A 25,575-nucleotide genomic window follows, 5' to 3' on the forward strand; every position below is an offset into this window, starting at 1 on the left:
AAGTGTGCCCTGTGTTTGTCTATCCACCGTTCACAGCGACAAAGTCCTGCGTCAGATTTGATGTCCAGTAAACTGCCTCATATTTCTGTTTGTGAGACGTCATTCCATCCTTCTCGTCATCCAAATCGACATCGTCCATATCAATGAGCGCTTCAATATCTTCATGCTCGAGCAGAGCCCTGGCCGCCGACGCGTCCACGTCTATCGGCATGCCCCTCCGGAGCACGACCACCGGCCTCTCCGTGTCCGCCAGACGCCCGATGGGCAACACGCTCAGCGAAACGCGCTCCGGGACGATGGCTCGGCTCTCGTCCACCCGCAGCGCCTCGGGATCAGGGCCGTCTCCGAGCTCGTGGTCCCGGGGCCCGGGAACGTCGAGCAGCGAGGATCCGACCGCCGCCAGGATGGTCCCGCCCCAGTTCTTCAGGTCGCCGGCCGTGACGCCCGTCTTGACCAGGACGGAACGGGCCACGGCGCCGGCGACGCGCCTGGCGCGGGCGGGCGACCACGCGCCCCGGACGCGGATCGTGATGAACTTGGTCGCTCCCTCGGCGTCTCGCACGACCAGCTTCGCCATCTCCGTCATGAGCTCGTCCAGAGCCTGCTTGAAGGCGCGGAAATCGTCCCGGGCCGCCGCCTCCGTCGAGCGTTCCAAGTCTTGGCCGAACGTCTTCCCGCCCGCGGCACCGTTCGCGAAGATGGCGACCATGTCGTTGGTCGACGTGTCTCCCTCGATGGAGATGCAGTTGTACGTCTTGTCTGTGGCGTCCGCGAGGAGTGCCTGTAGGTCCGAAGCCAGGATGGGAGCATCCGTGCAGATGATGCCCAGCGTCGTGGCCATGTTGGGGTGAATCATGCCGGCGCCCTTGGTGATCCCGGCCATGGAATAGACGATACCCGGGTTGGAGGGCAATTCGAACTGTCGAGAGGCGAGCTTGGGGAAGGTGTCGGTGGTGCATATCGCCTCAGCAGCTCCCAGCCAATGCTGATGTGAATTTCCCATGCGCTCGGGGAGGTGTCGGATGCTTTGGAGGACCTTATCCATAGGAAGCCTGGAGCTAATAAGCATCGTATCGTCCTAAAGACATGACGAACCAGGTCTCACCTCTCACCCCCCTTACCAGTATGCATGACTATCACGGAAGGCGGTGTCTCTCCAACAGCTACGGTGGCAGAAGATGGTGACACCAACAGCTCGTTGGCCGTATTCATCATGGCTGCAGCATCGTCCAGCCCGGCCTGGCCAGTGAACAGGTTCGCACACCCGGCGTTCGCGATGATGCCTCTAAGTCCGTTCCCCTTGGTCGCCGAGAGGTGTTTCCGCGACACCGTGACAGAAGCGGCGGGGAATTTATTCCGAGTGAAAACCGCCGCCCCGCAAGACGGCACGTCGGACTTGACCATGGTCAAGTCCGGCCGGGTTCTCTTCGTGCTGTTGATGCCGGCATTGATGCTGGCGACGGAGAATCCCTTTGGATAGAAGCCCGAGTCGGGCACGAACCTGCGCTTGTTGGCGGGGATGGGCGCGTTCGCGTAGAGCTCGAACTTGTTGGAGAAGCGGCGCAGTTGCTGACGGACAACATTAACGCTTCTTCTGGGAGGCCAGAGGGCGGTCACGGTCACGCTGCGGATGAGGGTCACCATTGTGATGAATGATACCATGGGTCTGGATGGACCATGGGCTGGGATATCGGCTCTTTGGATGTTGGCGCGTCTTAGTTCCCGGGTATATGCATGTGGAGGAGGAAAAGGAAAGTGCAAGTTCGGAAATAGCCCTAACCCTGATCCCTATTCCGAAATGTGGCTGTGTATGACATTATCACATGAGCTATTGTGACTTGCTTGGCTCATCCTATCGCGCTTTCATCATTCTACTGAACATGTGAAGGTTTCCCTGACGAGTTCCCCCAGTCCTCGAGCCTGTTCCCTTCCATCACGTCCAGCCAACCTCCCAGTTACACCAAAGTACGCCAAGAACGGCCACTTGCCCTCCACGGACGGATTGCCGATCACGTCTCCGACGTTCTTGTACACCTTGGAGTTCGTGATCCATCTCGCCAGCGACGCGGGGAGCGCATCGGTGCCCAAGAACGTGCCTCCGCGTGTTGCTGCCGAGAACACAATGTGCGTTGGAAACTGGCTGCTTGGTTGTAGAGGCCGAGACAAGGCCCGGATGTGCGTCTTCACCACATCGTGTGCCGATTCCCCCTCCCCGGGCGGAACCAGAGCTGCCAGGAGCTGCAAGGCATAGTAGTCGATGCCGTAGGTGTACTCCACCGAGTACGATTCCTGATGGCCGGGAATCCTGGCGTTGATCTCGATGAGAAACACGCTGGGGTCTGGCTCGTTACCGGTCGAGGTGCTGTCCTCTCGAGGTACGACCTCGACACCTCGGTCCGTCATGGCAAATCGCGCCTTGCTGTTCTCGACCCGCGCCTCGAGGTGGAATATCCCGTTGCGGATTCCCAGTCTCTTCAGCTTCTCGGCCAAATCACGCTTCAAGAGGTCCAATTCGTCACTCGGCAGGATCGATGGCAGGATATCGGAAGTTTCGGCGAAGGAAATGGACGATGATGGAGTTTGAGGCCCAGCTCCCCTGTTCGGGACCCCGGACGCGTTGGAATCGGCAATCTCGTCGACCTCGGCCGAGGTGGGGAAATCGTCGACGACCTCACCCCAGATGAGCTTCCCGTCGAGAAACACCAGGTTCACGTCCACCTCCGGCCCGGAAGCGTACGGCTCTAGGAGGGAGCTGGTCCCGGGGAACTTCTGCTCGATTCGGTCCACCGCCATAAAGAGGTCTGCTTCCGACGACACCCTCGTCACTCCCTCGGACGCACACCCGATGGCGGGCTTCACGATCAAGGGGTACTGCAGCGGAGTCTTCAATCCGGAAAGCTTCTCCCTCAAGTCCGCGAGCCCTTGCACGGAGAGGACTTGCGTGTCCGGACATACCGCCTGGCGCATCTTCGCCTTGTCACGACAAAGATGGATGGATTGCGAGGGGTTCGTGGGTAGCCCCATCTTCTCGGCCACCAAGGCGGTCACGTGGGTGTAATAGTCGTTGAACGTGGTAATGCCATCCACCGGCTGTCGGCTGTGCGAGAGGGCCTCGACGATGCGATCAGGCAGCCCGTCGTCTTGCGTCAGGTCGCAGGGAACGAACTCGACACCACCGCCCTCGGCGGCCAACTTCCGGGCCCATTCGTGATCCCTTTCCAAGATGATGAGGTCGATCCCCAAGGCGCGAGCGGCGCGGTACATGCCCATACCCGCAGTCGCGGCCACCATCTCGTTGGGTCTGGCCTCCACGACAGCCAGTCGGAACTTGGGAAGCGGCGAGTGACTGATCCAGGGAAATGAGAGTCTTCCTGTGACCTCGGCTTCTAGGAGGGACAAGGTGTACTCCACGAGCTGAAGTTGCATACTCGGCAGTTGTTTCTGCAGCATGGCACCCACTGCGCCGTCCAATGCCCTCGGAATGACGCGAGTGCCCTCTTCGAAGTCGAACGCGTGGATCTCTTTTCCTGTTGAAGTGAACTCGGCCGCCTCCTCGACGAGGTCGCAGGTCAAGAGCCGTCTCTGGATAAGGTCATTGCGGAGGGCGTAGCCGTCTACCGTCGGAAGTAGAAGTTTCACGGCCGTGATCGAGGAGGCGTACTGTGCGATATTTCTGTCCACGGCAGCTCGGACGAAGCGCCTGGCCGCCGAGTCGACGGCGTCAGGCGGGCCCCAAAGGAATCCACCGAGTCCGCGGTTGTCGTCGCCTGCGGAACTGGAAAGACTCGAAGCCCCTTTGCCATACTGAGGCATGACAGATATTGCGACGAGAACCAGGTCGAGAGTCCGGCATGGTGGTTGGAGAGATCTGTTGTCATCCGGGTCTTCAACAGCCTTGGGTTCGCCGTTCAGCTTCCAATGGCAACGAAAAAAGACTGGGCCTCGTGTTAGCAAGAGAGTCGACGACTCGGAACGAGACCACCTCGCACACCTCTATTGCCTGCGATGATTGCGTCGAATTCCTCAGTTCCACCGAGGTGGGCGGCGTTCCGAGTACTGATGCTGTCCGACTGTGGCATCTTGCGGGGATGACTTGAAGCCAGCTGTGTGTGTGAGCGTATGTGAGCGTGTTGTACACCTTTGATGTCATGTAGTGGTATGATGTCTTGGGAGAGCAGAACCTTGAGAAGGCTCGAACACGGGTAAAACCACGGTTTTCAGCTGTCCTTGCCCTGGGGATGGACGAGACCCTGACAAAACCCGGTTCCGAAAACCGGAGTTCGTTGGAATCGAAGTATCCAGGAGTACCGGTTAATGGGTATATCTTTCGAGACATAGTAGGTAGTCACATTCGTCTTGATCAGGTATCATGCCGTGGCAAGGGTAGGCGAGGCGAAAATCCTGAAGAGGCCTTGCTGCCTTGCTGCAACGCTGACGACTTTTAGGTCTGGTGTTTTTATTCAGTCGCATCTCGTTTCCTGCATATGCTTTTATCCGGAATTCCTTCGCATTTGATGGGGGTGGGGGTGTTCGGTGTCGGCCCGTCTGACCCAAGTCCTTGGCCTGATCAAGATCACCGTACCCCCGGGGACAGCTGTGGGGTGTGACTAGGATGTAAGACATGGATGAGTACCCAGTTCAAGACCCACACATGTCGGTATTCGTACATGGGATGGGTGGGTGTGTACTGATGACTGCGGGCTGCGCCGCTCGGAAAGGATTCCAAGCTGGCAGCAAAGCATCCGATGCTAGAAGCAGCGCTGTCCGGACATAGATCACGCGAGGCTTGCTCCGTGGCGGTCAATGAATTAGATTATTAGATTATTTTACGCACATTTGGACTTATCTCGCGACCCGACTAACTGACGGCCAAACACCCCTGTCAATCTGACCAGGCCCTAATCTGTCTCGACTCGGCCAACAGCACTTCACTTCCCGCCGAGCCTCGATTCCATCCTCAGCTGCTGACAAAGAGACCAAGACTGATTGCTTGATCAGCTCTTGCAGGATTCAAACCGATAGTTCCCGTCCTTTACCGCCTGTTTCGCCGCCATCTTGTCAGTCTCGCGTCGCGTCTTTTCACTTCCTCGACATCAACGAAACTTCCCACCAATGGACATCGACCTAATTTGCAATGACTGAAATAATTGAACCCGTCCCTGACGGCAACTCGGCCAGGCTTGTGGATGTTGTCAAGCACGAACTCCAAGAAGTTGAGCGAGAGATCATCGACCGCCAACTGCATTTTTCACAAGATGAGGAGACACATCTGCTCTCGTTGCTTCTATACGCGTCCAAAGGCGATCTTATTGTCGCAGGCATCAGCACTGTCTTTGCTCTTGCCGCGGGGGCCATTATTCCCGTTCCTCCGGTATGATTTGAACTCAAGCTATGCAAAGGAGGTTGGCTCTTGATGCTCGCCTTGCTAAAACTTGCCTACACACAGATCGTATTTGGTCGCCTCTCCTCCGTCCTGGCTGGCGTCGACAACGAAGGGTCGACAGCCGACACCCAGGCGAGCCGGGTCTTGATCACACAATACTCTCTCTACTTCATCTACCTCGCCGTCGGGTCTCTCTTCGCCTGGTTCATCTCCACGGCGGGATTCTCATATGTCGGATCAAACATCACGCGGCGCGTCAGGGTCCGCTACATGGACGCGGCGCTGCGGCAGAACATGGCCGTCTTCGACGACATCGGCACCGGACACTTGGTCACGCAGCTGAGCGTCGATATGAACCTCATCCAAGAGGCTCTGTCCCAGAAGCTCTCCGTCACCCTGAGCGCCGTGGGCACCCTCGTAGGCACCTACGTCGTCAGCCTCGTCATGTTTTGGAAACTGGCCCTCATACTGACGTGGTCATTCTTTCTGGCGCTGGCCCTCCTCTACATCGGCAAGCTGGTCTCGAGCCGCTTTTCCGGACGTTCTAGTGAGGCCCAGTCTACCGGCAGCACGCTGGCGGAAGAAGCGCTGACCTCGATTCGGAGCACTACGGCGTTGGGACTGCAGAAGCAGATCCTGGATACCTATGTCGAATGCCTCAATGTGGCGAGGCAGGCGGATTTCACGCTCAAAACCCTCATGGGTGTGCTTCTTGCCGTTGTCGTGGCCACTGGTTATTTCAACGTGGCGCTGGCCTTTTGGCAGGGCGCCCGGTTCATGGTCGACGCCGAGACATCCTTCATGGCGGTCGTGGCCATCACGCTTGTCACCAAGAGCGCGGCGTTTTGCGTCTTGGGCGTCGCCCAGAACGCCGAGAAGTTCACGTCGGCAATGGCGGCAACCAGGAGGGTTTGCAAAATCCTCAACCGCAAGTCTCCCATTGACTCACTAGGTGATCAAGGAGCCAAGCCCGACGATGTCAGCGTTGAGGGGAACATCGAATTCCGGAACGTGAAGCACGTTTATCCATCTCGGCCGGAGGTGGTCGTGGCACATGATCTCAACATCATGTTCCCCAGCGGGAAGAGTACCGCCGTCGTCGGCTCCTCTGGGTCCGGAAAAAGTTCCATCGCCAAACTGATCCTTCGATTCTACGAGCCCGTAGCGGGTGAGATCCTTCTAGACGGCACGCCTATCGAATCGTTGAATGTGAGGTGGCTTCGATCCCGGATACGACTGGTCAGCCAGGAGCCGGTGCTTTTCGACGCGTCCATCTACGAGAACATCAGCCAGGGTTTCGTCGGAACTCGGCTTGATCACTTATCCGCGGACGAGCAACGGAGGAGGGTCGAGGAAGCAGCAGCATCCGCCGGAGCGCACGACTTCATCCAAGCCCTCCCTGCCGGGTATGCAACCCGGGTCGGGGCCGGCGGATCCAAACTCTCAGGCGGCCAGAAACAGCGGGTGGCCATAGCCAGGGCCCTCGTTGCCGATCCCAAGGTATTGATCCTGGACGAGGCGACATCGGCATTGGATGCCGAGACCGAAGCATTGGTGCAGCGAGCACTGGCGGTTTCAAGTGACACCAGGACCACGATCATCATCGCACACCGGCTTTCTACCATTCGCGAGGCCGACAAGATTGTGGTGTTGAAGAGCGGAGCGGTGGCGGAAGAGGGCACTGACTCGGAACTGATGTCCATTCGAGGCGCGTACTTTCATCTGGTGGAGGCCCAGAGATTGTCAGGAGGCTCCGAGAGTGCAGAAGAAGCGGAGCTTGAGCACGATACTTCGATTATCACACGCGAGCCGCCATCAGAGAAGGACGAATCTGCCGAGACAAAGGAGACTTTTGACGCATCGTCGCCTTCGCTGTCTTCCGACTCCACCGCCGAAAGGACTTCGGCGCCGTACTCTCTCTGGTCTGTGGCCAAGTTCGTCATGCAGCTCAACGCAAAAGAGTGGAAGTACATCGTCCTCGGTCTCGTCTTCTCCATCATCGCCGGTCTTGAGGAGCCAGCATCAGCCATTCTCTTCGGCAAAGCCGTCGTGGCCATCGCGCGACCCCTGGACGCCGATACCACGCCGCAGATACTGTCCGACTCAGCCTTCTGGGCCTGGATGTTCTTCGTCCTCGCCTTCGTCATGATGATCGCCTTCAGCATCCAAGGATCCGTGTTCGCGTACTGCTCGGAGCATCTGATCCACCGCGCTCGCAGTCTCGCGATGGCACACGTCCTGCGCCAGGAGATGGCCTTCTTCGACGACGCGGCGCACTCGGGTCCGGCCTTGGCCAGCTTCCTGTCCACTGAGGCGGCCGACCTAGCAGGTATCAGCGGCGGCACGCTCGGCCTGATCCTCATTGCCGTGGCGACGTTGGTCTCGTCTCTGGCGGTCGGCCTCGCGTTCGGGTGGAAGCTGGCGCTTGTGTGTTGGTCCATCACGCCTGTGCTCATCGGGAGCGGATTTGCCGGTGTCTGGGCGGTTGGGGAATTCGAGCGGCGGAACGAGATGCACACCCGGGCATCGGCTGCCTATGCCGGGGAGATGATTGGGGCCATCCAGACCGTGGCGTCTCTCACGATGGAAGTAAAGGTTCTGGACGAGTACAGGCGGACGCTCGCCCTGTCGCGGAGGGACGGCTTCAAGGCGGCGTTGCAAGCCTCCGCGGTTCTCGCCTTCGCCCGAGCCGGCGTCATCGCCTGTATGGCCCTGGGTTTCTGGTACGGGGGTATGCTGATCGTGAATGGCGAGTACTCGCTTCTGGCCTTCGTCGTGGTCTACTCGTCCATCATCACGAGCGCCTACTCCGCCGGCATCGTCTTCTCGTTCACCCCCGACCTCGCCAAGGCGCAAAGGTCCGCGGCTGGTCTTCAAGGTCTCCTCGAGCGCCGGTCCGCCATAGATCCGGAATCCGCGGACGGGGAGAGGATCGAGAAGCCGCTGGGCCGCGTGGAGTTTCGCGATGTATCGTTTGCTTATCCCGGCCAAGCACGGCATTCGGCGTTGAGGAATGTCTCTTTGACGGTGCCGGCAGGGGCAACGATCGCACTCGTGGGGCACACAGGGTCGGGGAAAAGCACCATCGTCTCGCTGCTCCAACGCTTCTACGATCCCACAGAAGGATCCATTCTCTTAGACGGCCGGCCCATCGCTTCGCTGAACGTGGCCGAATATCGCAGTTTGATCGGGCTCGTGAGCCAAGAACCGACCCTGCTGCAGGGATCGATCGGGATGAATCTTGTGGCGGGATGTCGACGGACAGACATCACCGATGCCGAGATCGAGGAGGCGTGTAGAAAGGCCAACATCCTGGACTTTGTCAACTCTCTGCCGGATGGTTTCAACACGGTGGTCGGCAGTCGAGGTAGCCAGTTGAGCGGCGGGCAGAAACAACGCCTCGCCATCGCCCGAGCCCTGGTCAGGAAGCCCGCCCTTCTTGTCCTCGATGAAGCCACTTCGGCCATCGATTCCACGTCTGAGTTGCTGATCCAAGAAGCGCTGGCGGGAGCGGCGGCTGGCTGCACGACCATCGTGATTGCCCACCGCCTGAGCACCATTCAAAACGCCGACGTTATCTATGTTGTCGAAAAGGGACGGATTGTAGAGTACGGCACGCATTCTCAGCTGGTGCAGAAGAGGGACAGGTATTACAGATTGTTTGAGACGGGTCTTGGTAACTAGTATCATTACTTAGGTATATCATGTTCCGGTACTTGTTCAGCACAACCCCTTTTTCATCCTCCTCGTCGATATTCTTACTGCTTTGACACGTGTAGGTGGCCAGCTCGATATTGAGCCAAACATGCCTGACTACTTTCCTTTGCTCCGGTTTGACCATCCTGTTCAAGTCCTCTAGACAGGATACCGGCAGCTTAAGTCGTCGAAATTTGTCTTTCGCCATCGCTGCTCGCCATTCTTTGAAAACTGAAGCGTAGATAAACTGCCCAGACATGTGAGGAGCAAGTTCTTCCAAGATGTTCCATCGGAGCTCCAGTGGGAGATAATCCTAGTCTCCTGGTTTTGGAGGGGCGTTCTCGGTATTTGAGAGCGACATGACAGCAGGCGAAGTGGATTGCCGAACAATGCGAGAGGTGTCCAATCTCTGGGGAACTCCAAAAGGCTTGGTTGTTATTCTGGATTGATGTCGGGTTGTGAAAGAGTTTGCCGATAGTGTTTGTACGTTCGGTAATCAGGCAAAAGACGCAAGACGATGTTGTGACGTTGTAAGAGTGGGACAAAGTCGGAAGAGGGAGAAATCAACCGTGGGACTGTGGGAATGGCTGAATAATCCAATATCCAAGCGCAGCGCCTTCTGGATTGACAATGAATTTAGAGAGCAAGAGAAGGTGCCCTGCTCGATTTAATCCAAGCGGAGCGCCTTGACCTTCCTGGATCGACAATCAAGCTGGAGTGTAAAAGAAGGGAACCTTCTTTGAAGTAACTGTCAAAGGATGCGTGCTAGAAGTCTTGGCTGCATATTGGGCGTTGAGGTCCATCGTCCATTCGTCGATTGCCACAGTCGCAACTTTCTCCCTATCTGTCTCTTGCCTACATATGTAGCCCATATAGGGACAGCATTCCGGACCTTGAGGGATTTAAGATCCAATGGGTGTACGTCGACATAGAAATCTTTCCCAGGATACGACCTTTAGTAGTAGCAATGGGTTCTTCTCATAAGTTAGTCGTAGAGATGCTTCTATGTTCTAAGGAGTTTGAATGACGTTTCGATATTCGGAATCCATGATGGGAGTCTTTTGCGTTCGTCACCCTCCTGTACAGTGACCATAAGAACTGGCCATGCAAGTTTACATACTTAGACGAAGTACGATAAGATACCAATTGCGACTCCATCTAATGAAAGACTGTAGTCAGGCATCATTTGGTCTCCAGGTCAATCGGACGGGATTCCCAATAGCGCAAAGACCTTATCACGGGGATCTTTGCCAGCACAGTCGCTCGTTTCGACCCATGAGGGACCAAAGATCATGCTTCGCGTGCAAAGGCGGCTTTACCCTTCTCACCATCCATGCATATTCAGGCGATAGTTCCAGGAGTTTCCGTGGCCGGCCCCAGATAGACAAGGACACCAGAAGCACCCGAGTAAATTTCTGGCATCAGAGCGACTTGAGAAGTCCATCATTCTGATTGCCACATACTGCGTCAATCCAAAGGGTGCGTTGCATAAGCTTATCTTTTCGAGATCAAACACTGCGGAGAGCTTGTTCCCAATTCCGCGTAAATGGGACAACGTCCCAGAATGGACCAATATACATGCATGGCTCTGCATCTTTGAGAGTCCCCAGAAGCGTCAGCTCAGGTGTAAGAAAGCGCTTCGTAGTACAATCGTTCTGTGCCGAGCTGGACGACTCGGAAGTTCCCATGGAGTATGTCATCGCATTCACAGGGGGTGATATCGACGATCCGAATGCTTCGAGGAGGGAGTATGGAATAAAAGCTTTTGTATCTGACATTATGGATGGCGTTGCAAGGTGGCGGGGTGAATCTTAATTCGTCGACACTATTAAAACAAGATTAGTATGGTCTTGCTGCGCTAACATAAGAGTTTCAATGATAATCTGAGATAATCACCTCGCATTGCGGACCGGACAACCAGCATCAATGTGGTCGATTCGGATATTTTCATCTTGCTCCGTTTCGTCATTCTCATCATAGTTCACACATTTTAGCTATATGAAATAACGGCGTTACTAAAATAGGGGGCGAGGAAAGCAAATATTATCACAGTTATAGATGCTGTTATTTAATAGCAGAACAGCGCAATAAGTCTAGCACTATAAAAGGCCACCCACAACAATTATCAAGGGCTTTAAGCAAGTCTCACTATGCCATCTAAGTATAGTTCCCATGATATAGATATTTAAATTATCTTAAAAAATAATAAACGACGCAGATAGTGCGAGATCATCATAAGGATTTAGACATCAAAGAGGGAAAAGGGCTTAGGAAAGCAGAGGTCTTGAGTGCTGCGGGGTTCAAGAGTAAGCAGAAACGATATGGCTTTGCAAAGGCATAAACTGCGCCTCGTAAATGGCCAGAGAATTTCAAACTCTGGCGACTACGTTAGTATAACACAGCGGCACAGAGGCTCCATTTCCGTCAGGCTGCATAGTTTCCCGTCTTTCATGGACCCACAATGATGCGCAGCATTTTACCAAGTCTCGGCGATCTGAGTGGAAGAAACATTGATTTTATTCAGCAGACTACGATGCTTTTATGGCCAGTCTTTCCAACCGCTTAGGCGATAAACGGCATCTCAATACCCCTCAGTATCTTGGCCTCGGCAGCAACATCCGTATCTAACACAGCAACACTCAACTCGGGAAGCGTGAAGTTGAACGCACCATCCTCATTCGCAGTCAAGACCAGAGTCTGCGTGTCGACAATGTTCACGCCAGAGTGAGGGTCGTTGTAAGCGAACGGGTCTCCGCTGGGGTTGGTCAACACAGTCAGAGACGCCTTAGTGCCAGCCTCAACACCCTCGAATTTGACGGTGACGGGCACGTCCTCGCTGTTGGTAGTGTTGTAGGCAGCGCCCTTCCAGATGAAGTTGCCCTTGGCCTCGTTCTTGCCAGCAACGTAGTAGACGGGGCCGAAGTCGGCAGAGGCCTCGAGGGTGTGCGAGAGAGGGTGGCCGGCGAACATCTCCCAGACGTACCAGCTGGTGGAGCGGGTGGTCAACTTGGGGTCGGCGGCGAACTGGACAATGGTGACGGCCCACTGCCAGCGGTTCATGTTGCGGAGGACGGGGGCGTAGAAGGTTCCCGGAACGCGGTCGGCGTTTCGCTCGTAGCCGATGAGAGAGACGGCCTCGCCGACGGTGCCGATCCACCAGGGGAAGGGCATCAGGTCGCCGTCCCATCCGGTGCCGCCATTGGGGTGGGTGGCGGCGACTTCACCAACAATGTGGCCAATATCGTTGTCGAAGCGGTCGAACTCCTCGACAAGGGCATCGGGAGTGCGGTAGGGGTGGTAGTCACCGATGCCGGGGGCGGGAATGTCGAAGCCATCGCCGTCAGTGGTCGCGCCGGAGGAGATGACGGTGATGTCGGGGTACTTGGCCTTGATGGCCTCCATGAACATGGGGAAGCGGTACTCCTTGTAGGAAGTCCAGCCACCGGGGTAGCCAGCAAGCCAGTCCTCGTTACCGATCTCGACCATCTGCAAGTCGAACGGCTCGGGGTGTCCGAGCTCAGCACGCTTGGCTCCCCAGGTAGAGTCAACGGGGCCGCGGATAAACTCAATCTGGTTCAGGGCATCATCAATGAAGGGCTGGAGATCCTCCTTGGGAGTAACATCGCCGTTGAGAGCGAGGCCGGCCCAGACGCCGATGACGACAGTAAGACCCATGTCCTCAGCCCACTCGAGGTACTCCATGAGACCAAGGCCGTGAGTCTGCTGGTAGTTCCAGACACCCTGGAAACCAGGACGATCCTTGAGAGGGCCAAGGGTGTCCTTCCAGTCCCAGTAAGTCTTGTTGTCAATGCCCTCGAGCATGTTTCCGCCAGGGAAGCGGAGCAGGCTAGGGTGGAGCTCAGCAAGAGCCTCGGCAATGTCGACACGCAGACCGTTCTTGCGGTCCTTGTACGTGGGAGGGAACAAGCTGATCAGGTTGAAGTCCAGCGAGCCGTCGGCAGCGCCCGCGGGGTCAAAGGTAATGGCGAAGGTGTTGTTGCTGTTGGGAGCATCCTTGCTGGGAGTGAGCTCGACAGCGTGCTCAACCCATTCGTCGGCTGTGGACTTGGACTCGATCTCGACAGAGCCGAAGACGTCGTTGTTGAGAGCCGACTTGAGGGAGGCGGTGAAGACACCGTCGTAGGCACCCTTCACCCAGAAGGAGCCGGTGTACTTCTGTTGTCTGACGTCCATGCCCCAGTAGCCATCGTTCTCGAGACCGATCGAGCCGGAGCCGTTGCCGCCGGCGACGTTGACGGAGACGGGGAGGGCGGCGGAGAGGGGCTCGCTCAAATTCTTCAGGGTGAGCACAGCGCCGTTGATAGAATGCCAACCGTCTAGGGAGACAGGGAATCTGTCGCTGTACTGGAAAGCGCGGTTGCGGACCAACTCGGCGTAGATACCGCCATCACCTGAGTTATTGATATCCTAGGAAATACTCAGTAAGCTACGTGTATCAGTGAGGTAGCAGGAAATAGGATACAAACCTCGTGAAGGAATCCATACTGGTGACCACTAGTAGCGTTGCCGCCGGTGGCCTTGACGGTGATGTCGACAGCAGCAGCCGAAACGGCGTAGGTAGCGGCCAGAATGGCCGACTTCAGCGACACCATTTTGCTTCCCGATTGCTTGCGATTGAGGGTGCAATGACGCGAAGGTGTCGAACCAGGCCCAAGGCGATTAGCCGCTGTCAGGGACAGGCGATGGTTTTATACCAGCGTCGACCACGGTGACCAACAATGAGCTCATCCCCCGCTCGAATCACCGGACTCACAATGGATACCAATTGAACTGTCCCATTCAATGCGACCGGCAGACCCAAGCATCTGGGGCCGAGACACGTGACGGCGCTCATTTCGCGAGCGTGTCGGCTCATTTGGAAGATGTTCACCCCGCATCCCTCTAACCCATGTCACACTCCGCAGTTGTTTGTCCGTCCAGACGGGAGAAACAATATCGTGAGCGTCGCATGTCGGTGGCTTCAGTCCCGAGATGGAGAGCTCGAGGAAAGCTTGGCATTGCGGAGTGCGCGGTCGGCTCGGTTGACCTTTCGCGTGTTCATGAACCAGCAGCAGGGGTACGGCCGGTATCAACGTCGGGATTGGATGGTGGGAAAGCTCACAAAGAGAAATACTGTTACATCGGCCGGGCGAAGTGATGTCGAAGCTCGGTCGCGTCAACAGAGGCGGACTTTTGGTCCCAATTTCTTCCTGTCAATGTGGGGAAAGCTGGAGAAACCAGGAACAGCTCAGATGAAGAGACACAAAATGAGGGGAAGTTGGAGAAACGAAGGGAGCATCCGGGCTTGAAGCCGGGATATCCCCCGGATCCACTGCGTCACTACCGGATTCCGAGGGACGGATGGAGAGCTCTCATTCGAGCGCATCGAGGAAGAATATCGGGTCATCTTCATTTTGCCGCCCAAAGACGCGTGGGGACTCTGCCCATGTGCGCATCCAACCTTACCTGTTCCTTGCGTTGAATCGAACAGCACGGCAGGCATCGCGGATGGTCGATGGCACCTTCGGCTCATGCTGCTCGGTCTCGACATCGCCATCCATGTCTCAACCCCGCAGCGGATGAATAGCGTTGAAATCGGGTTGGCCCGCTTCGATTCGATCAGCGATAGAGCTCTTGGCCAGCCACATGCCGAACGCTTTGCGGCGTCAGAAGTTCGCGTTGATGCAAGGGCCAGTGGATTGAATGAAGTGAATGTTTTTCACTGAAGCTTGGCTTCTAACATCATTGAATGTTGGATAGCAGACTCTTTGTCACAGGCCCGCTTCCAAATGGACCTGCATCCAATTTGATGTGTCGTCGCAAGTGCTTTTAGTCACGTTTCCCGGGTCGTGCCGGAACAAATGGCACCTGTCCGAGTTGGAGGAAGAAGGTCTAATGATGTAGAAAATGGTTACTTCTATTCTGGTATCATCAGCATTGCTTTCTTCCTGACCGTCTAGGAATACAGCGAAATCTTGTTGATCATCTGCTCAACTGCTGTCGATAGACATTCAACTCAATGACCGACCACACACGCGCGATCTTGCCTTCATGCAACTGGTACATGACGTTCTCGTGAAACTTGACCGAATTCCCATTGGGCTTCGCTCCTCCCCATTCGCGGACTGGGGTCCCAGTGAACTCCAGCCGTGCCGCAATCTGCTGCGTCTCCTCGTCGACGAGTAACTCCTCGATATGGAAGTGCAGTTTTTGAATAGCGTTCTGGCTATCGCTGATGAGTGGGATGTACTCAGTAATTGTCAGCCTACGGCCGTTATGTTCCAGCTCAGGCTGACAAAAGCGTTCAAAGTCAGGCTCCATCGTCTTCTCGTTGATGCTGGTGATGTAAGCCTTGTACAGCTCTTTCAAATCCAATTCATCGTGTCTAGAACAGAGGTCTCCGATAAGTGTTGGTGTTCTAGGGACTGCAGAACGTTGTGACTCGGAGCCGGCTTCGTCTCGGAGAGATTGCCATCTTGCCATACGACTGTCGACGAACCATGCGAAGATTATCTCTTGAAACTCGGGTGCGGAGTCGGGCGAGCCAGCGCAGTTGATGTAGCGCGCAGCAACAGCATTGCTGCTGGTGTCGACAATGATCGTGTCTAGCTTCCTGTGCATTTTCATGCCTGGTGAGAGGGAATCACTCTCGCAGGCGAAGAATACCGTCGCGGACATGGACTGGCCATTGTAGTCGATAATGGGCTGGACTCTGCGTTCAACTTCATCCCAGTCTTGCTCATCCAGGTGCTGAATGAGCGAGCGGAAGACCGACTCAACACCTGTAGCAGACGTTGAAGTCATGGTAAGCGCGGGGTATGAAAGACAGTGCGGGGTAAGCCGGGTTCGACAGCCGCCGAGGATATATCTTGTGCCTCTGGTATAATCGAAGAAAGGCTTACGGGGACTTCTCAGGATGTTTGTGAGATCTTCGCAGACGCCAGGCCAGTCTATGCCATTTCTAGAACATCCCCAGGTAGCGTAAGATGACTAAACTTCCTGAGCACCAGGCGGGACATCGGGCGGGGCGGCCGGCTTTGGTCCCGGTTGGCGGGGAAGCGGCCGAGCTGTCGTCAATTGGGATGCGGATCATTCTGTCGCACAAAAAATCCTTTAGAAGACTGCGGCGGACCGCTGTAACAACGCAGTTAATAATGGGCGCGACTACCTGAATATTATTTGAACCATAGCTCACGACGTTCTTCAGAGCCGCCAATTCATAAGAGAACCTTTGGTGCAGCCCACGTCGGTAAATACCTCTGCTTGTCAATGCGAATGTTGACTGCAAGCTGGGCTTCTTCATGTTTTCAATTACAGGTGCCCATCATAGGTAAGTAGTGATTTTTGTCATATATTTGTCAACCGATGCGCAAGATCTTCGGCCCGGGGTATCGAGTCCTCTCAAACGCCACATGGGTATCGCACCGCCTGAGACAATCTACCGTGAGGGTCCCTCGATTCGCGATATCATCTGATATCTGAGATGCCCTCATCCTGCCGTCTCTGATCGGATCTCCCCCGGAAGGTTCGTGGTAGTCCGAGAAGGAAGTCCAGAGTGCCTGGTCATAGAACGCTGGATATCCCACACCGTTCATCATCGGAAACCTAGATCAGGTAATTGGAATTCCACTGGCCGAAGATCGTCAATCCATCCTAGACATTCTCTGCGATCTCGAACTTTGATTTTCCACACCGAGAGATTTGGACGTACAAAAGCAATTCTCGCATTTTTCCGTTCAGCGACATAGGATACTATTTCACACAAGTAGAAAAATAATCAGTCATTAGAGGTAGAATCGATTCGTTGTACCAACCCAGCCGTCCCCGTCCACTCACCAGGGTTGTCATCTATGGCGAACCAGTACGCCCCCCTCCCATACTAAACTCCAAATAGGCTTTCCGAATATCCGAATCAAGTAGTAGAAAGTAGACAATAGAAAGTATAAAAATAGTAATGCTTATTGCCTCAAAGTAGAAACCCCTCCCACTCCTTCATCCCATCACCAGCCCTTAACTCTCAAGGATCCCGCTCCCGGCTTCCCGGCACGACTCGGTTGTCCGACCCCCACAAAGCAGGCTCCTGAGGGCCCGAAGCTGTGGTTTGGGTTCAGTACCTCTCCCGCCTTTTTTGTGAAGCATTCGGGAGAGTTTCACCGTTGAAACGGCAGGTCTCTGATGCAACGCTGTTATTTTCAAAATCGCTATTTTCCAAAACCAAATCTCCATTGCTCAGGAAATCTATAGGCTCAACAACGCAACCGTAAGAGTCGCAATGAGGAGTGCTAGTCTCAGCCCAGAGACGGATACAGCATCCGTAGAAGCCGCGCTCATCGGCATGCCGGTGTTATTGCGGCTCTGCTTGAAGAACGGATCCAGTGTTGTGGTCTTGTTGACGGGGTAGATGCTGTTGGCGACGCAGAACTGTGTGGGGTTGTTCCATGTGGCATCGACGGCGCGCTTCCACGCCACCACGGGTTGGGTGAGCATCTCCTTAGTGTAGAAGATGCGGCAGTTGGCCGGCTCCCACAAGAACTGCAGGGGAGTCTTGGCATCTGACATGGAGAAGGCATTCTTGCCGTTGACAGCGCCGGCGGACTTGGGGGTGGTGGCACGCTTGATGGCGTAGCCCTTGGCCAGTTCGCCGACGTCGCTGTTCATGACTTCCTCCTTCTTGTCCTTGGGAGCGAGAGCGAGGATAGCCTTCGCGTCAGAGGTAAGGTCGTTGAAGGAGAAGACCTGGGCACCCTCAACACCAGCGATGGACTGCATGATGCCCGACAGAGGACGTCCTCCGATGACAGTAGTCTTGATACCCATTTGAAGGATCATCAAGTAAGAGAAGATGGTGCAGGTTGAGCCGCAAGTTCCATCAGTGAACAGAAGGACGTTCTCGGGCGCAAACACGCGAGGGGGCGGGTTGGCTTTGTTACCGACACCAGTCAGGTTGAATGACGGGTCAGTCTGGTTGAGCGGGGCCTCTTGGTAGGCGGTGAAGGTATCGCCATTCAGAGAGACGGGAGCCAGGATCTGGTCAACCGTCGTGAAGGCCTGCTCATCAGGAGTGAAGACCTGGCCGGGCAGCAGATTGGTAATGACAGCGCTGCTGGCGAGAGCCTCAAGGGCACCCTTCTCCTCAGGACTGCTTGGCGTGAAGTTGGCAGGAATGGCGTTTGCCAGGCGAGACATCATGTTCATGCTGTCTGAGAGACGCAGGTTGTTGGCTTGGAAGCGGTCGACCTCCGGGAACAGCTGTGATGGGATGTTAGTGAGATTTACGATTCCAAGGAAATGTGGTACGAACCTGGGCGAACAGCTCAAAGCCAGCAACAACGAAACCACCACCATTAGCAGCGACATCAACAACGAGCCTCTTCTTTCCAGCCTTCTTGCTCTCGGCGAGGAACTTGGCGACAGTGTCCTGGAAGTTGGTGAGGTACTCAGTGGCATCAATCGCATCCGGGGGCGCGAAGGATGTCACAGAGAGAACAGCAACATCCTCATAACCAGTACCATTGAGGAAGTACCCGGAGGTGGTGTTGGCACCGCTGTCACGTACAACAGGGTACGGGTAGCCCTCAATGGTCGGTTTGGGCGGAGGCGGCGGCGAGCTGGTCTTGGGTGCGTCGGGCTTGGTGCCGTTGGCAGGGGTCTTGTTGGCATCCGGGTTGCAGAACTTGTTGTAGAAGTCCTCGCCATTGTTCACGTTGGTGAAGTTTGCTCCGGCACGAATGAGTGCAAAGCTGTCTTCAGACTTCTCCTCACCATTGTCGTAAGTGATGGTCACCTTCGGACCCTGGAACGCAAGAGATGCGGCGATGAGAGGAACCGCTTCCTTGAAGGCGTAGGACTTGAAGTTCGCGTTCCATTGAGAGTCGGGGTCCTGGTACCCACTGAACTTCAGGTTCAGATCCTCGAGCAGAGTAGCAGCATCGCGGCCGTTGATCCTAATGATGGCGGGAGCTGAAGAATTGTTGTCGAGTTGTCCTGCAAGGATTAGCAAACTGCAAAATACCACCTTAGCCGCCTGGTGGTAACTTACCCATGTGATACAGTTTTGGCACCTCGATACCATCTCGAGACACTGAGACAATGTCGCTGGCGAGCGTATTACGGAAGCTGAAGCCCTTGAAGATGTCGCCTCGGAAGGCGAAGTGACCGTCATGGGCAGACGCGAAAAGCTGGAAAATCTCAAGCTGGAAGTCGTACTCGCTCTTGTAGCCTCCAGCAGCCGCCTTCTCGCCAATCTTTGAAAGACCGCCCTCGATGTCGGTGGGCGGGAGCATGTATGACGCGGGAGGGTTCTTGAGCCAGGATAGCGTGCTCTGCCATTGGACGTACGCCTTTAAGCTCTTGATGAGATCCTTGGCCGGTCCAGGCTTGTTCGGGACAGACTGAAGGCAGTCAAAAGCGGTTTGCGCATTGACTTTCGGTGTCGCTATTGAGGGAATTGTCAGTTACTTTGCACATCAAAAGCGAGTTGAATAGCTCAAAGTCTTTTCCTCGCCCACACCTAATCCTCCCTCAAGATCATGACGACACCAAAACCCAACAGAAGACGAGATCACGTACCCTTAGGACTGGCCTGGAGGAATTGCTGAATCTGAGGCTGGATCTGTCCACAGGCACCGCTGCCGTTTCCAGCACCACCGGTAGGAGGCTGTGTCTGCGTTGGCGTCGTGCTCGTCGGGGTCGAGTTCGTCGGAGTCCCAGGCGGGGCTTGTGGCCGCGCCAACGCCGCAGCGGCGTACGCCACCGTCCACCAGATAAATCTCATGTTGTCGGCGACCGATCTCTATGTTCGTATGCGTATGTACGTGTGTGAATCTTTCCTCCCGTCTAAAATGACGAATGTGATGTCTCCGCTTCTTTGTTCTTGTTGAAAATCGAAACAACTTCGAGAAAAGAGGGAGAGTAAAGGAAAGAATAGCACAGCTATCCGCGAGGCCAGCTCAAGAAGTCTCGGGAACGAGAGAAATCAAAGAGGAAAGGAAAGTATATGGGGCCTTTGACGGACAATTCGCCGAAACCTGGGAGGGGGAAAGAATTCTAAAAGAGCGCTCTGTCATGTGCCCTGACAGCAGTAGATGGGGTTTTAATGACCTGCATTGTCCCTCCTTCATACTTTCCCGTCTGGTTCGAAGCCGACACGGAAGTGTCCAAACTCCAGCCCAAAAACACCATGTCGGACCCGCTCGCTCTCGTTCTTCTTGGCGGCTGTATGGTGTGCTTGCTACCGCCAAGGGGGGGCGTGGTCGTCTGTCGGGCAGCCGATAACCTCAGCTACGGCCAGAGTTGCTTGCTCCCAAATCATGAAGCCATCATGAAACACGACAACCCTCACATCTTCAGATAAGCATCCGCGCATCCTTGGGCGGCGCCGGCTGCAGATTTAAACTCGGACGCTCAGCCGGGAAGACCCCTGTCGCATAAAAAGGCCGCCCTGTCCCCTAGCGTCTTATCCTCCCTCGACTAAACTACCGGCAGGACAGTTTAGGGTGCAGAGACTCATGGCTTGCATTGAGTGCTAGGTAATCGAGGCTGGATGACCCTACACACGGCACTGTCAATAGCCTAGCCTCCGCCCCTAGTGCACACTCTGTACGGTGGACTCTGCCCTCTTGGTGGTCTCTTGATCTGGGGACCGAGAGACCCGTCGAGATGGCCTTGGCGGTTGATTGGGTTGATGTTTCGGTGCAATCGGGGGATTGTGTCTGAAGAATGTGATTTTGAAGAGGGCTCATCCCACGACATTCCCCAGACACGACTTATCTAATTGTGATACTTCCGCCGGCCATCTACCGGCTGGGCGAGAGGCCCCAGAGTCAGAGCCACCGTACCGTAGCATCCTCTCCGTGTCGAGTCGCCCATTTGTCCCCGCACTCTGGCCCCAAGCCATCACCTCATGAACACTTTCGTCCCACTCTCCAGTCATGTTTCTCTTCTGGTCTGTTCTCTCTTGTCACTCACTCTCTCTCCGCAGTCTATCAGATCACACAGCCAGCAGACGGCCGGTGAAGCTTTCTCGCTGCCTCCCCCTTGACTCTGCCTTGGCAGCCTTTCCCTGCTGTAGCAGATCTGCCGGAGGAAACGCATTCCGCACCAGTAACGCAGAGACTGACTCTGGGCTGCCAGATCTTGTGTAGCATGCTACAAGGAACGACTCGCGTGTCTCTGGCTTCTAGCCCCCTGTGTCGGACTCTCCCGGCGCTAGAGTTGGCTATGTCTTGGGTCCCTGTTTGACTTGGCCCAGCATCGCCTGACTCCATCTCACAGCCCTATCGCACGCTGATCAACAGCGATGAGCAGCGAGCGAGAAGATCATTTTGAGCTTGACGAGAATCTCCCGACCGAGACTCTCGCGACCACTGCGTGCACGGATGATGGTGTCAAATTTCAGTCGAGTCTCATGAAGCGCAGCCCAGGCCAGTAAAACCCCAAGACCAGTAAACAAACTCCGCGGCAGCTGTCTGTTTCCGCGCGCCCTCTGGACACTCTGCGCGCGCTGCTCCCTCACCTCCAACCCTTTGCCCCGCCCCCGGCGGGAGAAGCCTTACTTTGCATCTGCGTGAATCTCCCTCACCAAGCCGCCAGAGTTCGAAGAAGGGGGCTATTGGTGCGAAACTCTAGTCGCGTCGTACGATAAGGCGCAGAATTCGATTGGCGATGCCAAGTAAGATGTTTGCTGATCGTTCGTCACTTTTTAAGTCTATCTCCCATACGCAACAGAATGGGGGAGAGAAGCAGAAGCCGAACCACACCCAACATCAGCAAACGCAGAAGCGAACACGAAAGAGGGCTGCAGATCATGGAGATCAAATGGGTAAAGAAACCAACAGTCGACAAAACTAAACAAGGCTACCATCGAAGCCAGCTCTCAAATCATGCACGGGTATCTCAGCTTCCGTCCGCTCTCGGTCCCTTCCCGCGGCACAGCGGCACACGCACAACGCAGAAACACAGTCCGCCCTCGCCCCCCCGCCCTCCTTTTTGCATCTGTCAGCACCACCACCACCACCACCAGCAATCGATCAGCCATGTGAGCAGCATAGTCGACTTGAGCCTCTCGCCCGAACTATCCCATGAACCATCTCGACATTACATCTTTCTTCCCTGCCCCCGATGTTACCCCGTCCGCCTCAGACGACGACACCCATCCCCAACACACCCACAGCCAACCCCAACCCCACGCCTGCAGCGGCAAGGCCACCAGTGCATCGCGCCGCGGCCACACCTCCGGTGCTCGAGCTGGGACTGACTCCTCCAGTCACCGTCCCTCCGGCCCCACCCCTGGCGCTGCCCGTGACGGGACAGTCCGTGGTGCACGGGAGGGCGGAGACGAATGGCGTCGGTGCCGCGGTGCCTGTTTCCGCGCTGCCTGTGACGGTGAAGACGGGCGCTTGTGTCACCGCGGTCACGTTGGGCGTCGTGTTGTTGGAGTTGACGTTGAGCACCGCGTCAAGAATCTGGATGACGCCGTTGGCGATGAGGATGTCCGTCTGAATGACGCGCGCCGAGTCGACGAAGATGTCGTTGTTGTACAGCGTCACGCTGAGGTTCCTCCCATTGACCCCCGTCTGAAGTTTCGCTCCACTCACCAGGGCTGATTTGCCGTACACTGTCGAAGGCACAATGTGATATTGCAGCACCCGGCGGAGATCTTCCTTGCTCATCGCGGACACGGTGCCCGCAATCTGCTGAAAGGCGGCATTCCGCGGCGCAAAGATGGTGACATTCTGCGTCTCGGCGAACTCAGTCACCAGGTCGGTCGCGTACAGCGCCCCCAGGAACGACGTCAGATCAGTATACGCATCGCGCGCAGTCTTTTCAATGCGAGCCGGCGGGACCATCAAGCTGTCGATAATCTGAACATATCCGCCATCGAATTCGATGTCCGTCTCGACGGCCGTCGTGCGCTGGGCCACCCCCGACGTCACGACCACCTCGCCATTGGGCCCTTTGGTCACCAGCACACTCTGCCCGCCCGTGACATTGGAGTACCGCGTGTCCGTGAGCAGGGTGGATTCGATGGACGAGTTGCCCGGGAACAAGGCGTCGAAGGCGATTTTGGCGTTGATGATGCCGTACTGGAGCGCGACGGGGATGCCGTCCTTGTCGGAGTCCCAGCCCTGACCCTTGGTGTAGGCCTGGTCGCTCGGCGCGAGGATCTGGCGTTCGTCAGAAGATGTGTCCCGAGAAAATAAAAAAATAGGGATGTTTGGTTCGCGCTGCATGAAGGGCTTGCACGATGAGGCCCCATCGGTTCGTCTAAGCGTGACAGGGCGAAGGGAGAGAGGGTAATGCCGCTGCCGCTAGGTGCATCGCCAAAGCTCTTCGTGCAGGTTTGACAGCTGAAGGGGTCTGATTGGAATGCAAAATAACGTACCGTGACGCCGGATTTGGGCACCTTCGAGAAGATTTCGCTGTTTCCCTGTTGCCTCGAGTCAGTCACCCAGGCTGTTTTTGGCCCTTCTCGAGGCTTGAGACATCGTGGTGGAGTGGATTTGGGGATCTGAGTGTCGCCTGCGCATGCGCATTATGCGACCCTCAAGCCTCTGTATATATCAAAGAGCGCTCCCGCACTGTCTAGTGATGATGCAGCAGGCTCTGAGAGCCCGCTGGCTGTGCTTTCTTGCTTTCTTCTCACCTTGACAAGATCGCGAAAAGTTGTGAGATTGGCCTGCTTCGCGAGGACGTCCTCCAATTTTTGGCCCGCGACGGCGGACGCGCCAAGCGTGACTGACAGCGTCGTAGCCCACAGGGCCCAAGATGACGGCCTGATCATCATCGTCGTCCTTTTTGCTCCTTCGTCCCAGCGGTTGAATGATTAGAGTTGTGTTCTCGAACGCGGAAACGCACAATGTTGCGCAGGACTGGCAGATGCAGCCCACTTCAACGGGGGCGAGCGAGCGGGTTTTGACGGTCACAACGTCCGTCAATGATGCTATTCCGTATAACGTGAAGCAAACACGGTCCAAATGGAGACTCGACCGTCAGCGTTGGAAGGCCCGATCAGGAGGCAAGGGGGGCAAAACAACCCGAAGAGGAATAAGGACGAGAAGTTTCTCTGTCAAAACGGCGAGGCCATGGGCGCGTGAGGCAGGGCAGGGCGCCATTATGAAGCTGCGCGATTGTTCTTTCACCCTTCCATTCCATTCCCGTCTGACGGCGATTTCGGGCCTGGAACTCGGACGCGGTGGTGTGTGGGCACCTAGCACCGTGGCGTCCTACGAGAGGACCTGCAGGCGTGGGTTGCATTGGGATCGCGGACAATTCAGCCCGCCTGTTTGCACCATGTTCTCGAGGAGCGGGCAGCTTCGTGGCGTTTAGTAGTTGCAACCCCCCATGCTGTTTTTGGGCGAGGAAATTGCAGTCAGGGGGCGTTCATGAAAGGCTTTGACCTCGTGCGCCGACGATTAGAAGTGGTGGCGTTGGGGAGTTCGTGGATTCAACCAATCTGGGTCGTTTCACACGTGCGCGCGATCTTTTGGTCTTCAGCTTTAAAGGCAGCCATAGGGACACTTGGAACATCGCGAGCAGCTCCATCGCAAGACATCGCCGACGAACAAGGTAAACGCGACAGACCAGAGATTGCAACGTTTGGGGGTGGCGTGTGTTGGTCATCTTTTAGCACCATCTTCTGTGCCTGGCGCTAGAACCAACATAGCACCTCGTTCTGTCCCGCATGCGCCGAGACGAGCCAGGGTCCAGCAGACGGTTTCTTCATTTGGTCCTTTTTAGCCGACTGCGATGCAAAGGTGCCTGGATGATTTTCCGTCGGCCTGCGGGAGATCATCTGGGGTCCGGAGTCAGCGCCTTGAGTCTTTGCTCTGCAAATATGGGTGGTACGGCGACTTAATTGCGTCTTAGGAGTTCCAGAATCGCCGAAGAATAAAGTCTCGGTCCCCATCCCCCAGCCGTTCGAGCTGTCAACCGGGATGTCCTGAGTAAGCCCCAGGCGGATTTCCCATGTGCAGGGCCATTCCCCCACTGCAGCAAGCCCTGGCTGTTCGAGGTATTTTCGGGCTTCGAAACTGGCGACGGCAGGGGCGCATGTCGGTGGCACCGGTAAGCTGCCAAGCCAATATCCCCTGCAGGCTATCGATGATTCCATTCCAGGCATCAGCGATGCGACCCAACGGCGAAGAGTCTTGGGGAAGGCTTTCCCAGCGTCGGCACTCAATGTCTCGGCCGCCATTCCGGCCAAGGTGGGGCTCCGTTGACGACCCACCTCTCCGTACACTCCGTGACTGGCCCACTCTTCGGCCCGGCATTGCAAGCGGTGACCGGCAAATGATCCTTCCACCGTTCTCAAGCCGTGTAAACGAATAACATTGCTCCAAAGCAGCACCGACCGTTAGATGCATGAATAATTCGGTCAGCTTACCGTCCGAGCGACTGTTAAAGATAGCAAAATTCTATGCAGCCTACACGAGGAATAGAGTACGCAGGATTAGGTTTCCGAAAAGAATAAAGGCTGGATTGCAAGCCACACTCAG

The 25,575-nt window shown here is 55.8% G+C and overlaps 7 protein-coding genes across 7 annotated transcripts; 1 reads left to right on the forward strand and 6 right to left on the reverse strand.

Moving 5' to 3' along the window:
• Positions 1–19: 19 nt before the first annotated feature.
• COL26b_007146 (uncharacterized protein) lies at positions 20–1,644 on the reverse strand (the record flags this gene model as incomplete). The annotated part of the gene is made up of 2 exons (XM_053179948.1): positions 20–1,058; positions 1,106–1,644. 2 exons carry the CDS (start codon positions 1,642–1,644, stop codon positions 20–22), a joined length of 1,578 nt encoding a protein of 525 aa, XP_053036156.1.
• Positions 1,645–1,866: 222 nt separating this feature from the next.
• Positions 1,867–4,079, reverse strand: COL26b_007147 (uncharacterized protein; the record flags this gene model as incomplete). The annotated part of the gene is made up of 2 exons (XM_053179949.1): positions 1,867–3,767; positions 3,992–4,079. The coding sequence occupies 2 exons, from the start codon at positions 4,077–4,079 to the stop codon at positions 1,867–1,869; spliced, it is 1,989 nt and encodes a 662-aa protein (XP_053036157.1).
• A 1,055-nt stretch (positions 4,080–5,134) lies between these two features.
• COL26b_007148 (uncharacterized protein) lies at positions 5,135–9,067 on the forward strand (the record flags this gene model as incomplete). The annotated part of the gene is made up of 2 exons (XM_053179950.1): positions 5,135–5,371; positions 5,447–9,067. 2 exons carry the CDS (start codon positions 5,135–5,137, stop codon positions 9,065–9,067), a joined length of 3,858 nt encoding a protein of 1,285 aa, XP_053036158.1.
• A 2,574-nt stretch (positions 9,068–11,641) lies between these two features.
• Positions 11,642–13,692, reverse strand: COL26b_007149 (uncharacterized protein; the record flags this gene model as incomplete). The annotated part of the gene is made up of 2 exons (XM_053179951.1): positions 11,642–13,507; positions 13,567–13,692. The coding sequence occupies 2 exons, from the start codon at positions 13,690–13,692 to the stop codon at positions 11,642–11,644; spliced, it is 1,992 nt and encodes a 663-aa protein (XP_053036159.1).
• A 1,369-nt stretch (positions 13,693–15,061) lies between these two features.
• COL26b_007150 (uncharacterized protein) lies at positions 15,062–15,883 on the reverse strand (the record flags this gene model as incomplete). The annotated part of the gene is made up of 1 exon (XM_053179952.1): positions 15,062–15,883. The coding sequence occupies one exon, from the start codon at positions 15,881–15,883 to the stop codon at positions 15,062–15,064; it is 822 nt and encodes a 273-aa protein (XP_053036160.1).
• Positions 15,884–17,317: 1,434 nt separating this feature from the next.
• COL26b_007151 (uncharacterized protein) lies at positions 17,318–19,853 on the reverse strand (the record flags this gene model as incomplete). The annotated part of the gene is made up of 4 exons (XM_053179953.1): positions 17,318–18,328; positions 18,381–19,063; positions 19,119–19,514; positions 19,649–19,853. The coding sequence occupies 4 exons, from the start codon at positions 19,851–19,853 to the stop codon at positions 17,318–17,320; spliced, it is 2,295 nt and encodes a 764-aa protein (XP_053036161.1).
• Positions 19,854–22,215: 2,362 nt separating this feature from the next.
• On the reverse strand, positions 22,216–23,861 carry COL26b_007152 (uncharacterized protein; the record flags this gene model as incomplete). The annotated part of the gene is made up of 3 exons (XM_053179954.1): positions 22,216–23,244; positions 23,463–23,507; positions 23,724–23,861. The coding sequence occupies 3 exons, from the start codon at positions 23,859–23,861 to the stop codon at positions 22,216–22,218; spliced, it is 1,212 nt and encodes a 403-aa protein (XP_053036162.1).
• Between the last annotated feature and the right edge of the window lie 1,714 nt (positions 23,862–25,575).

Source organism: Colletotrichum chrysophilum (genome assembly GCF_026319265.1).
Source record: "Colletotrichum chrysophilum strain AFK26 chromosome Unknown scaffold_56, whole genome shotgun sequence".
NCBI classification, from domain to species: domain Eukaryota; kingdom Fungi; phylum Ascomycota; class Sordariomycetes; order Glomerellales; family Glomerellaceae; genus Colletotrichum; species Colletotrichum chrysophilum.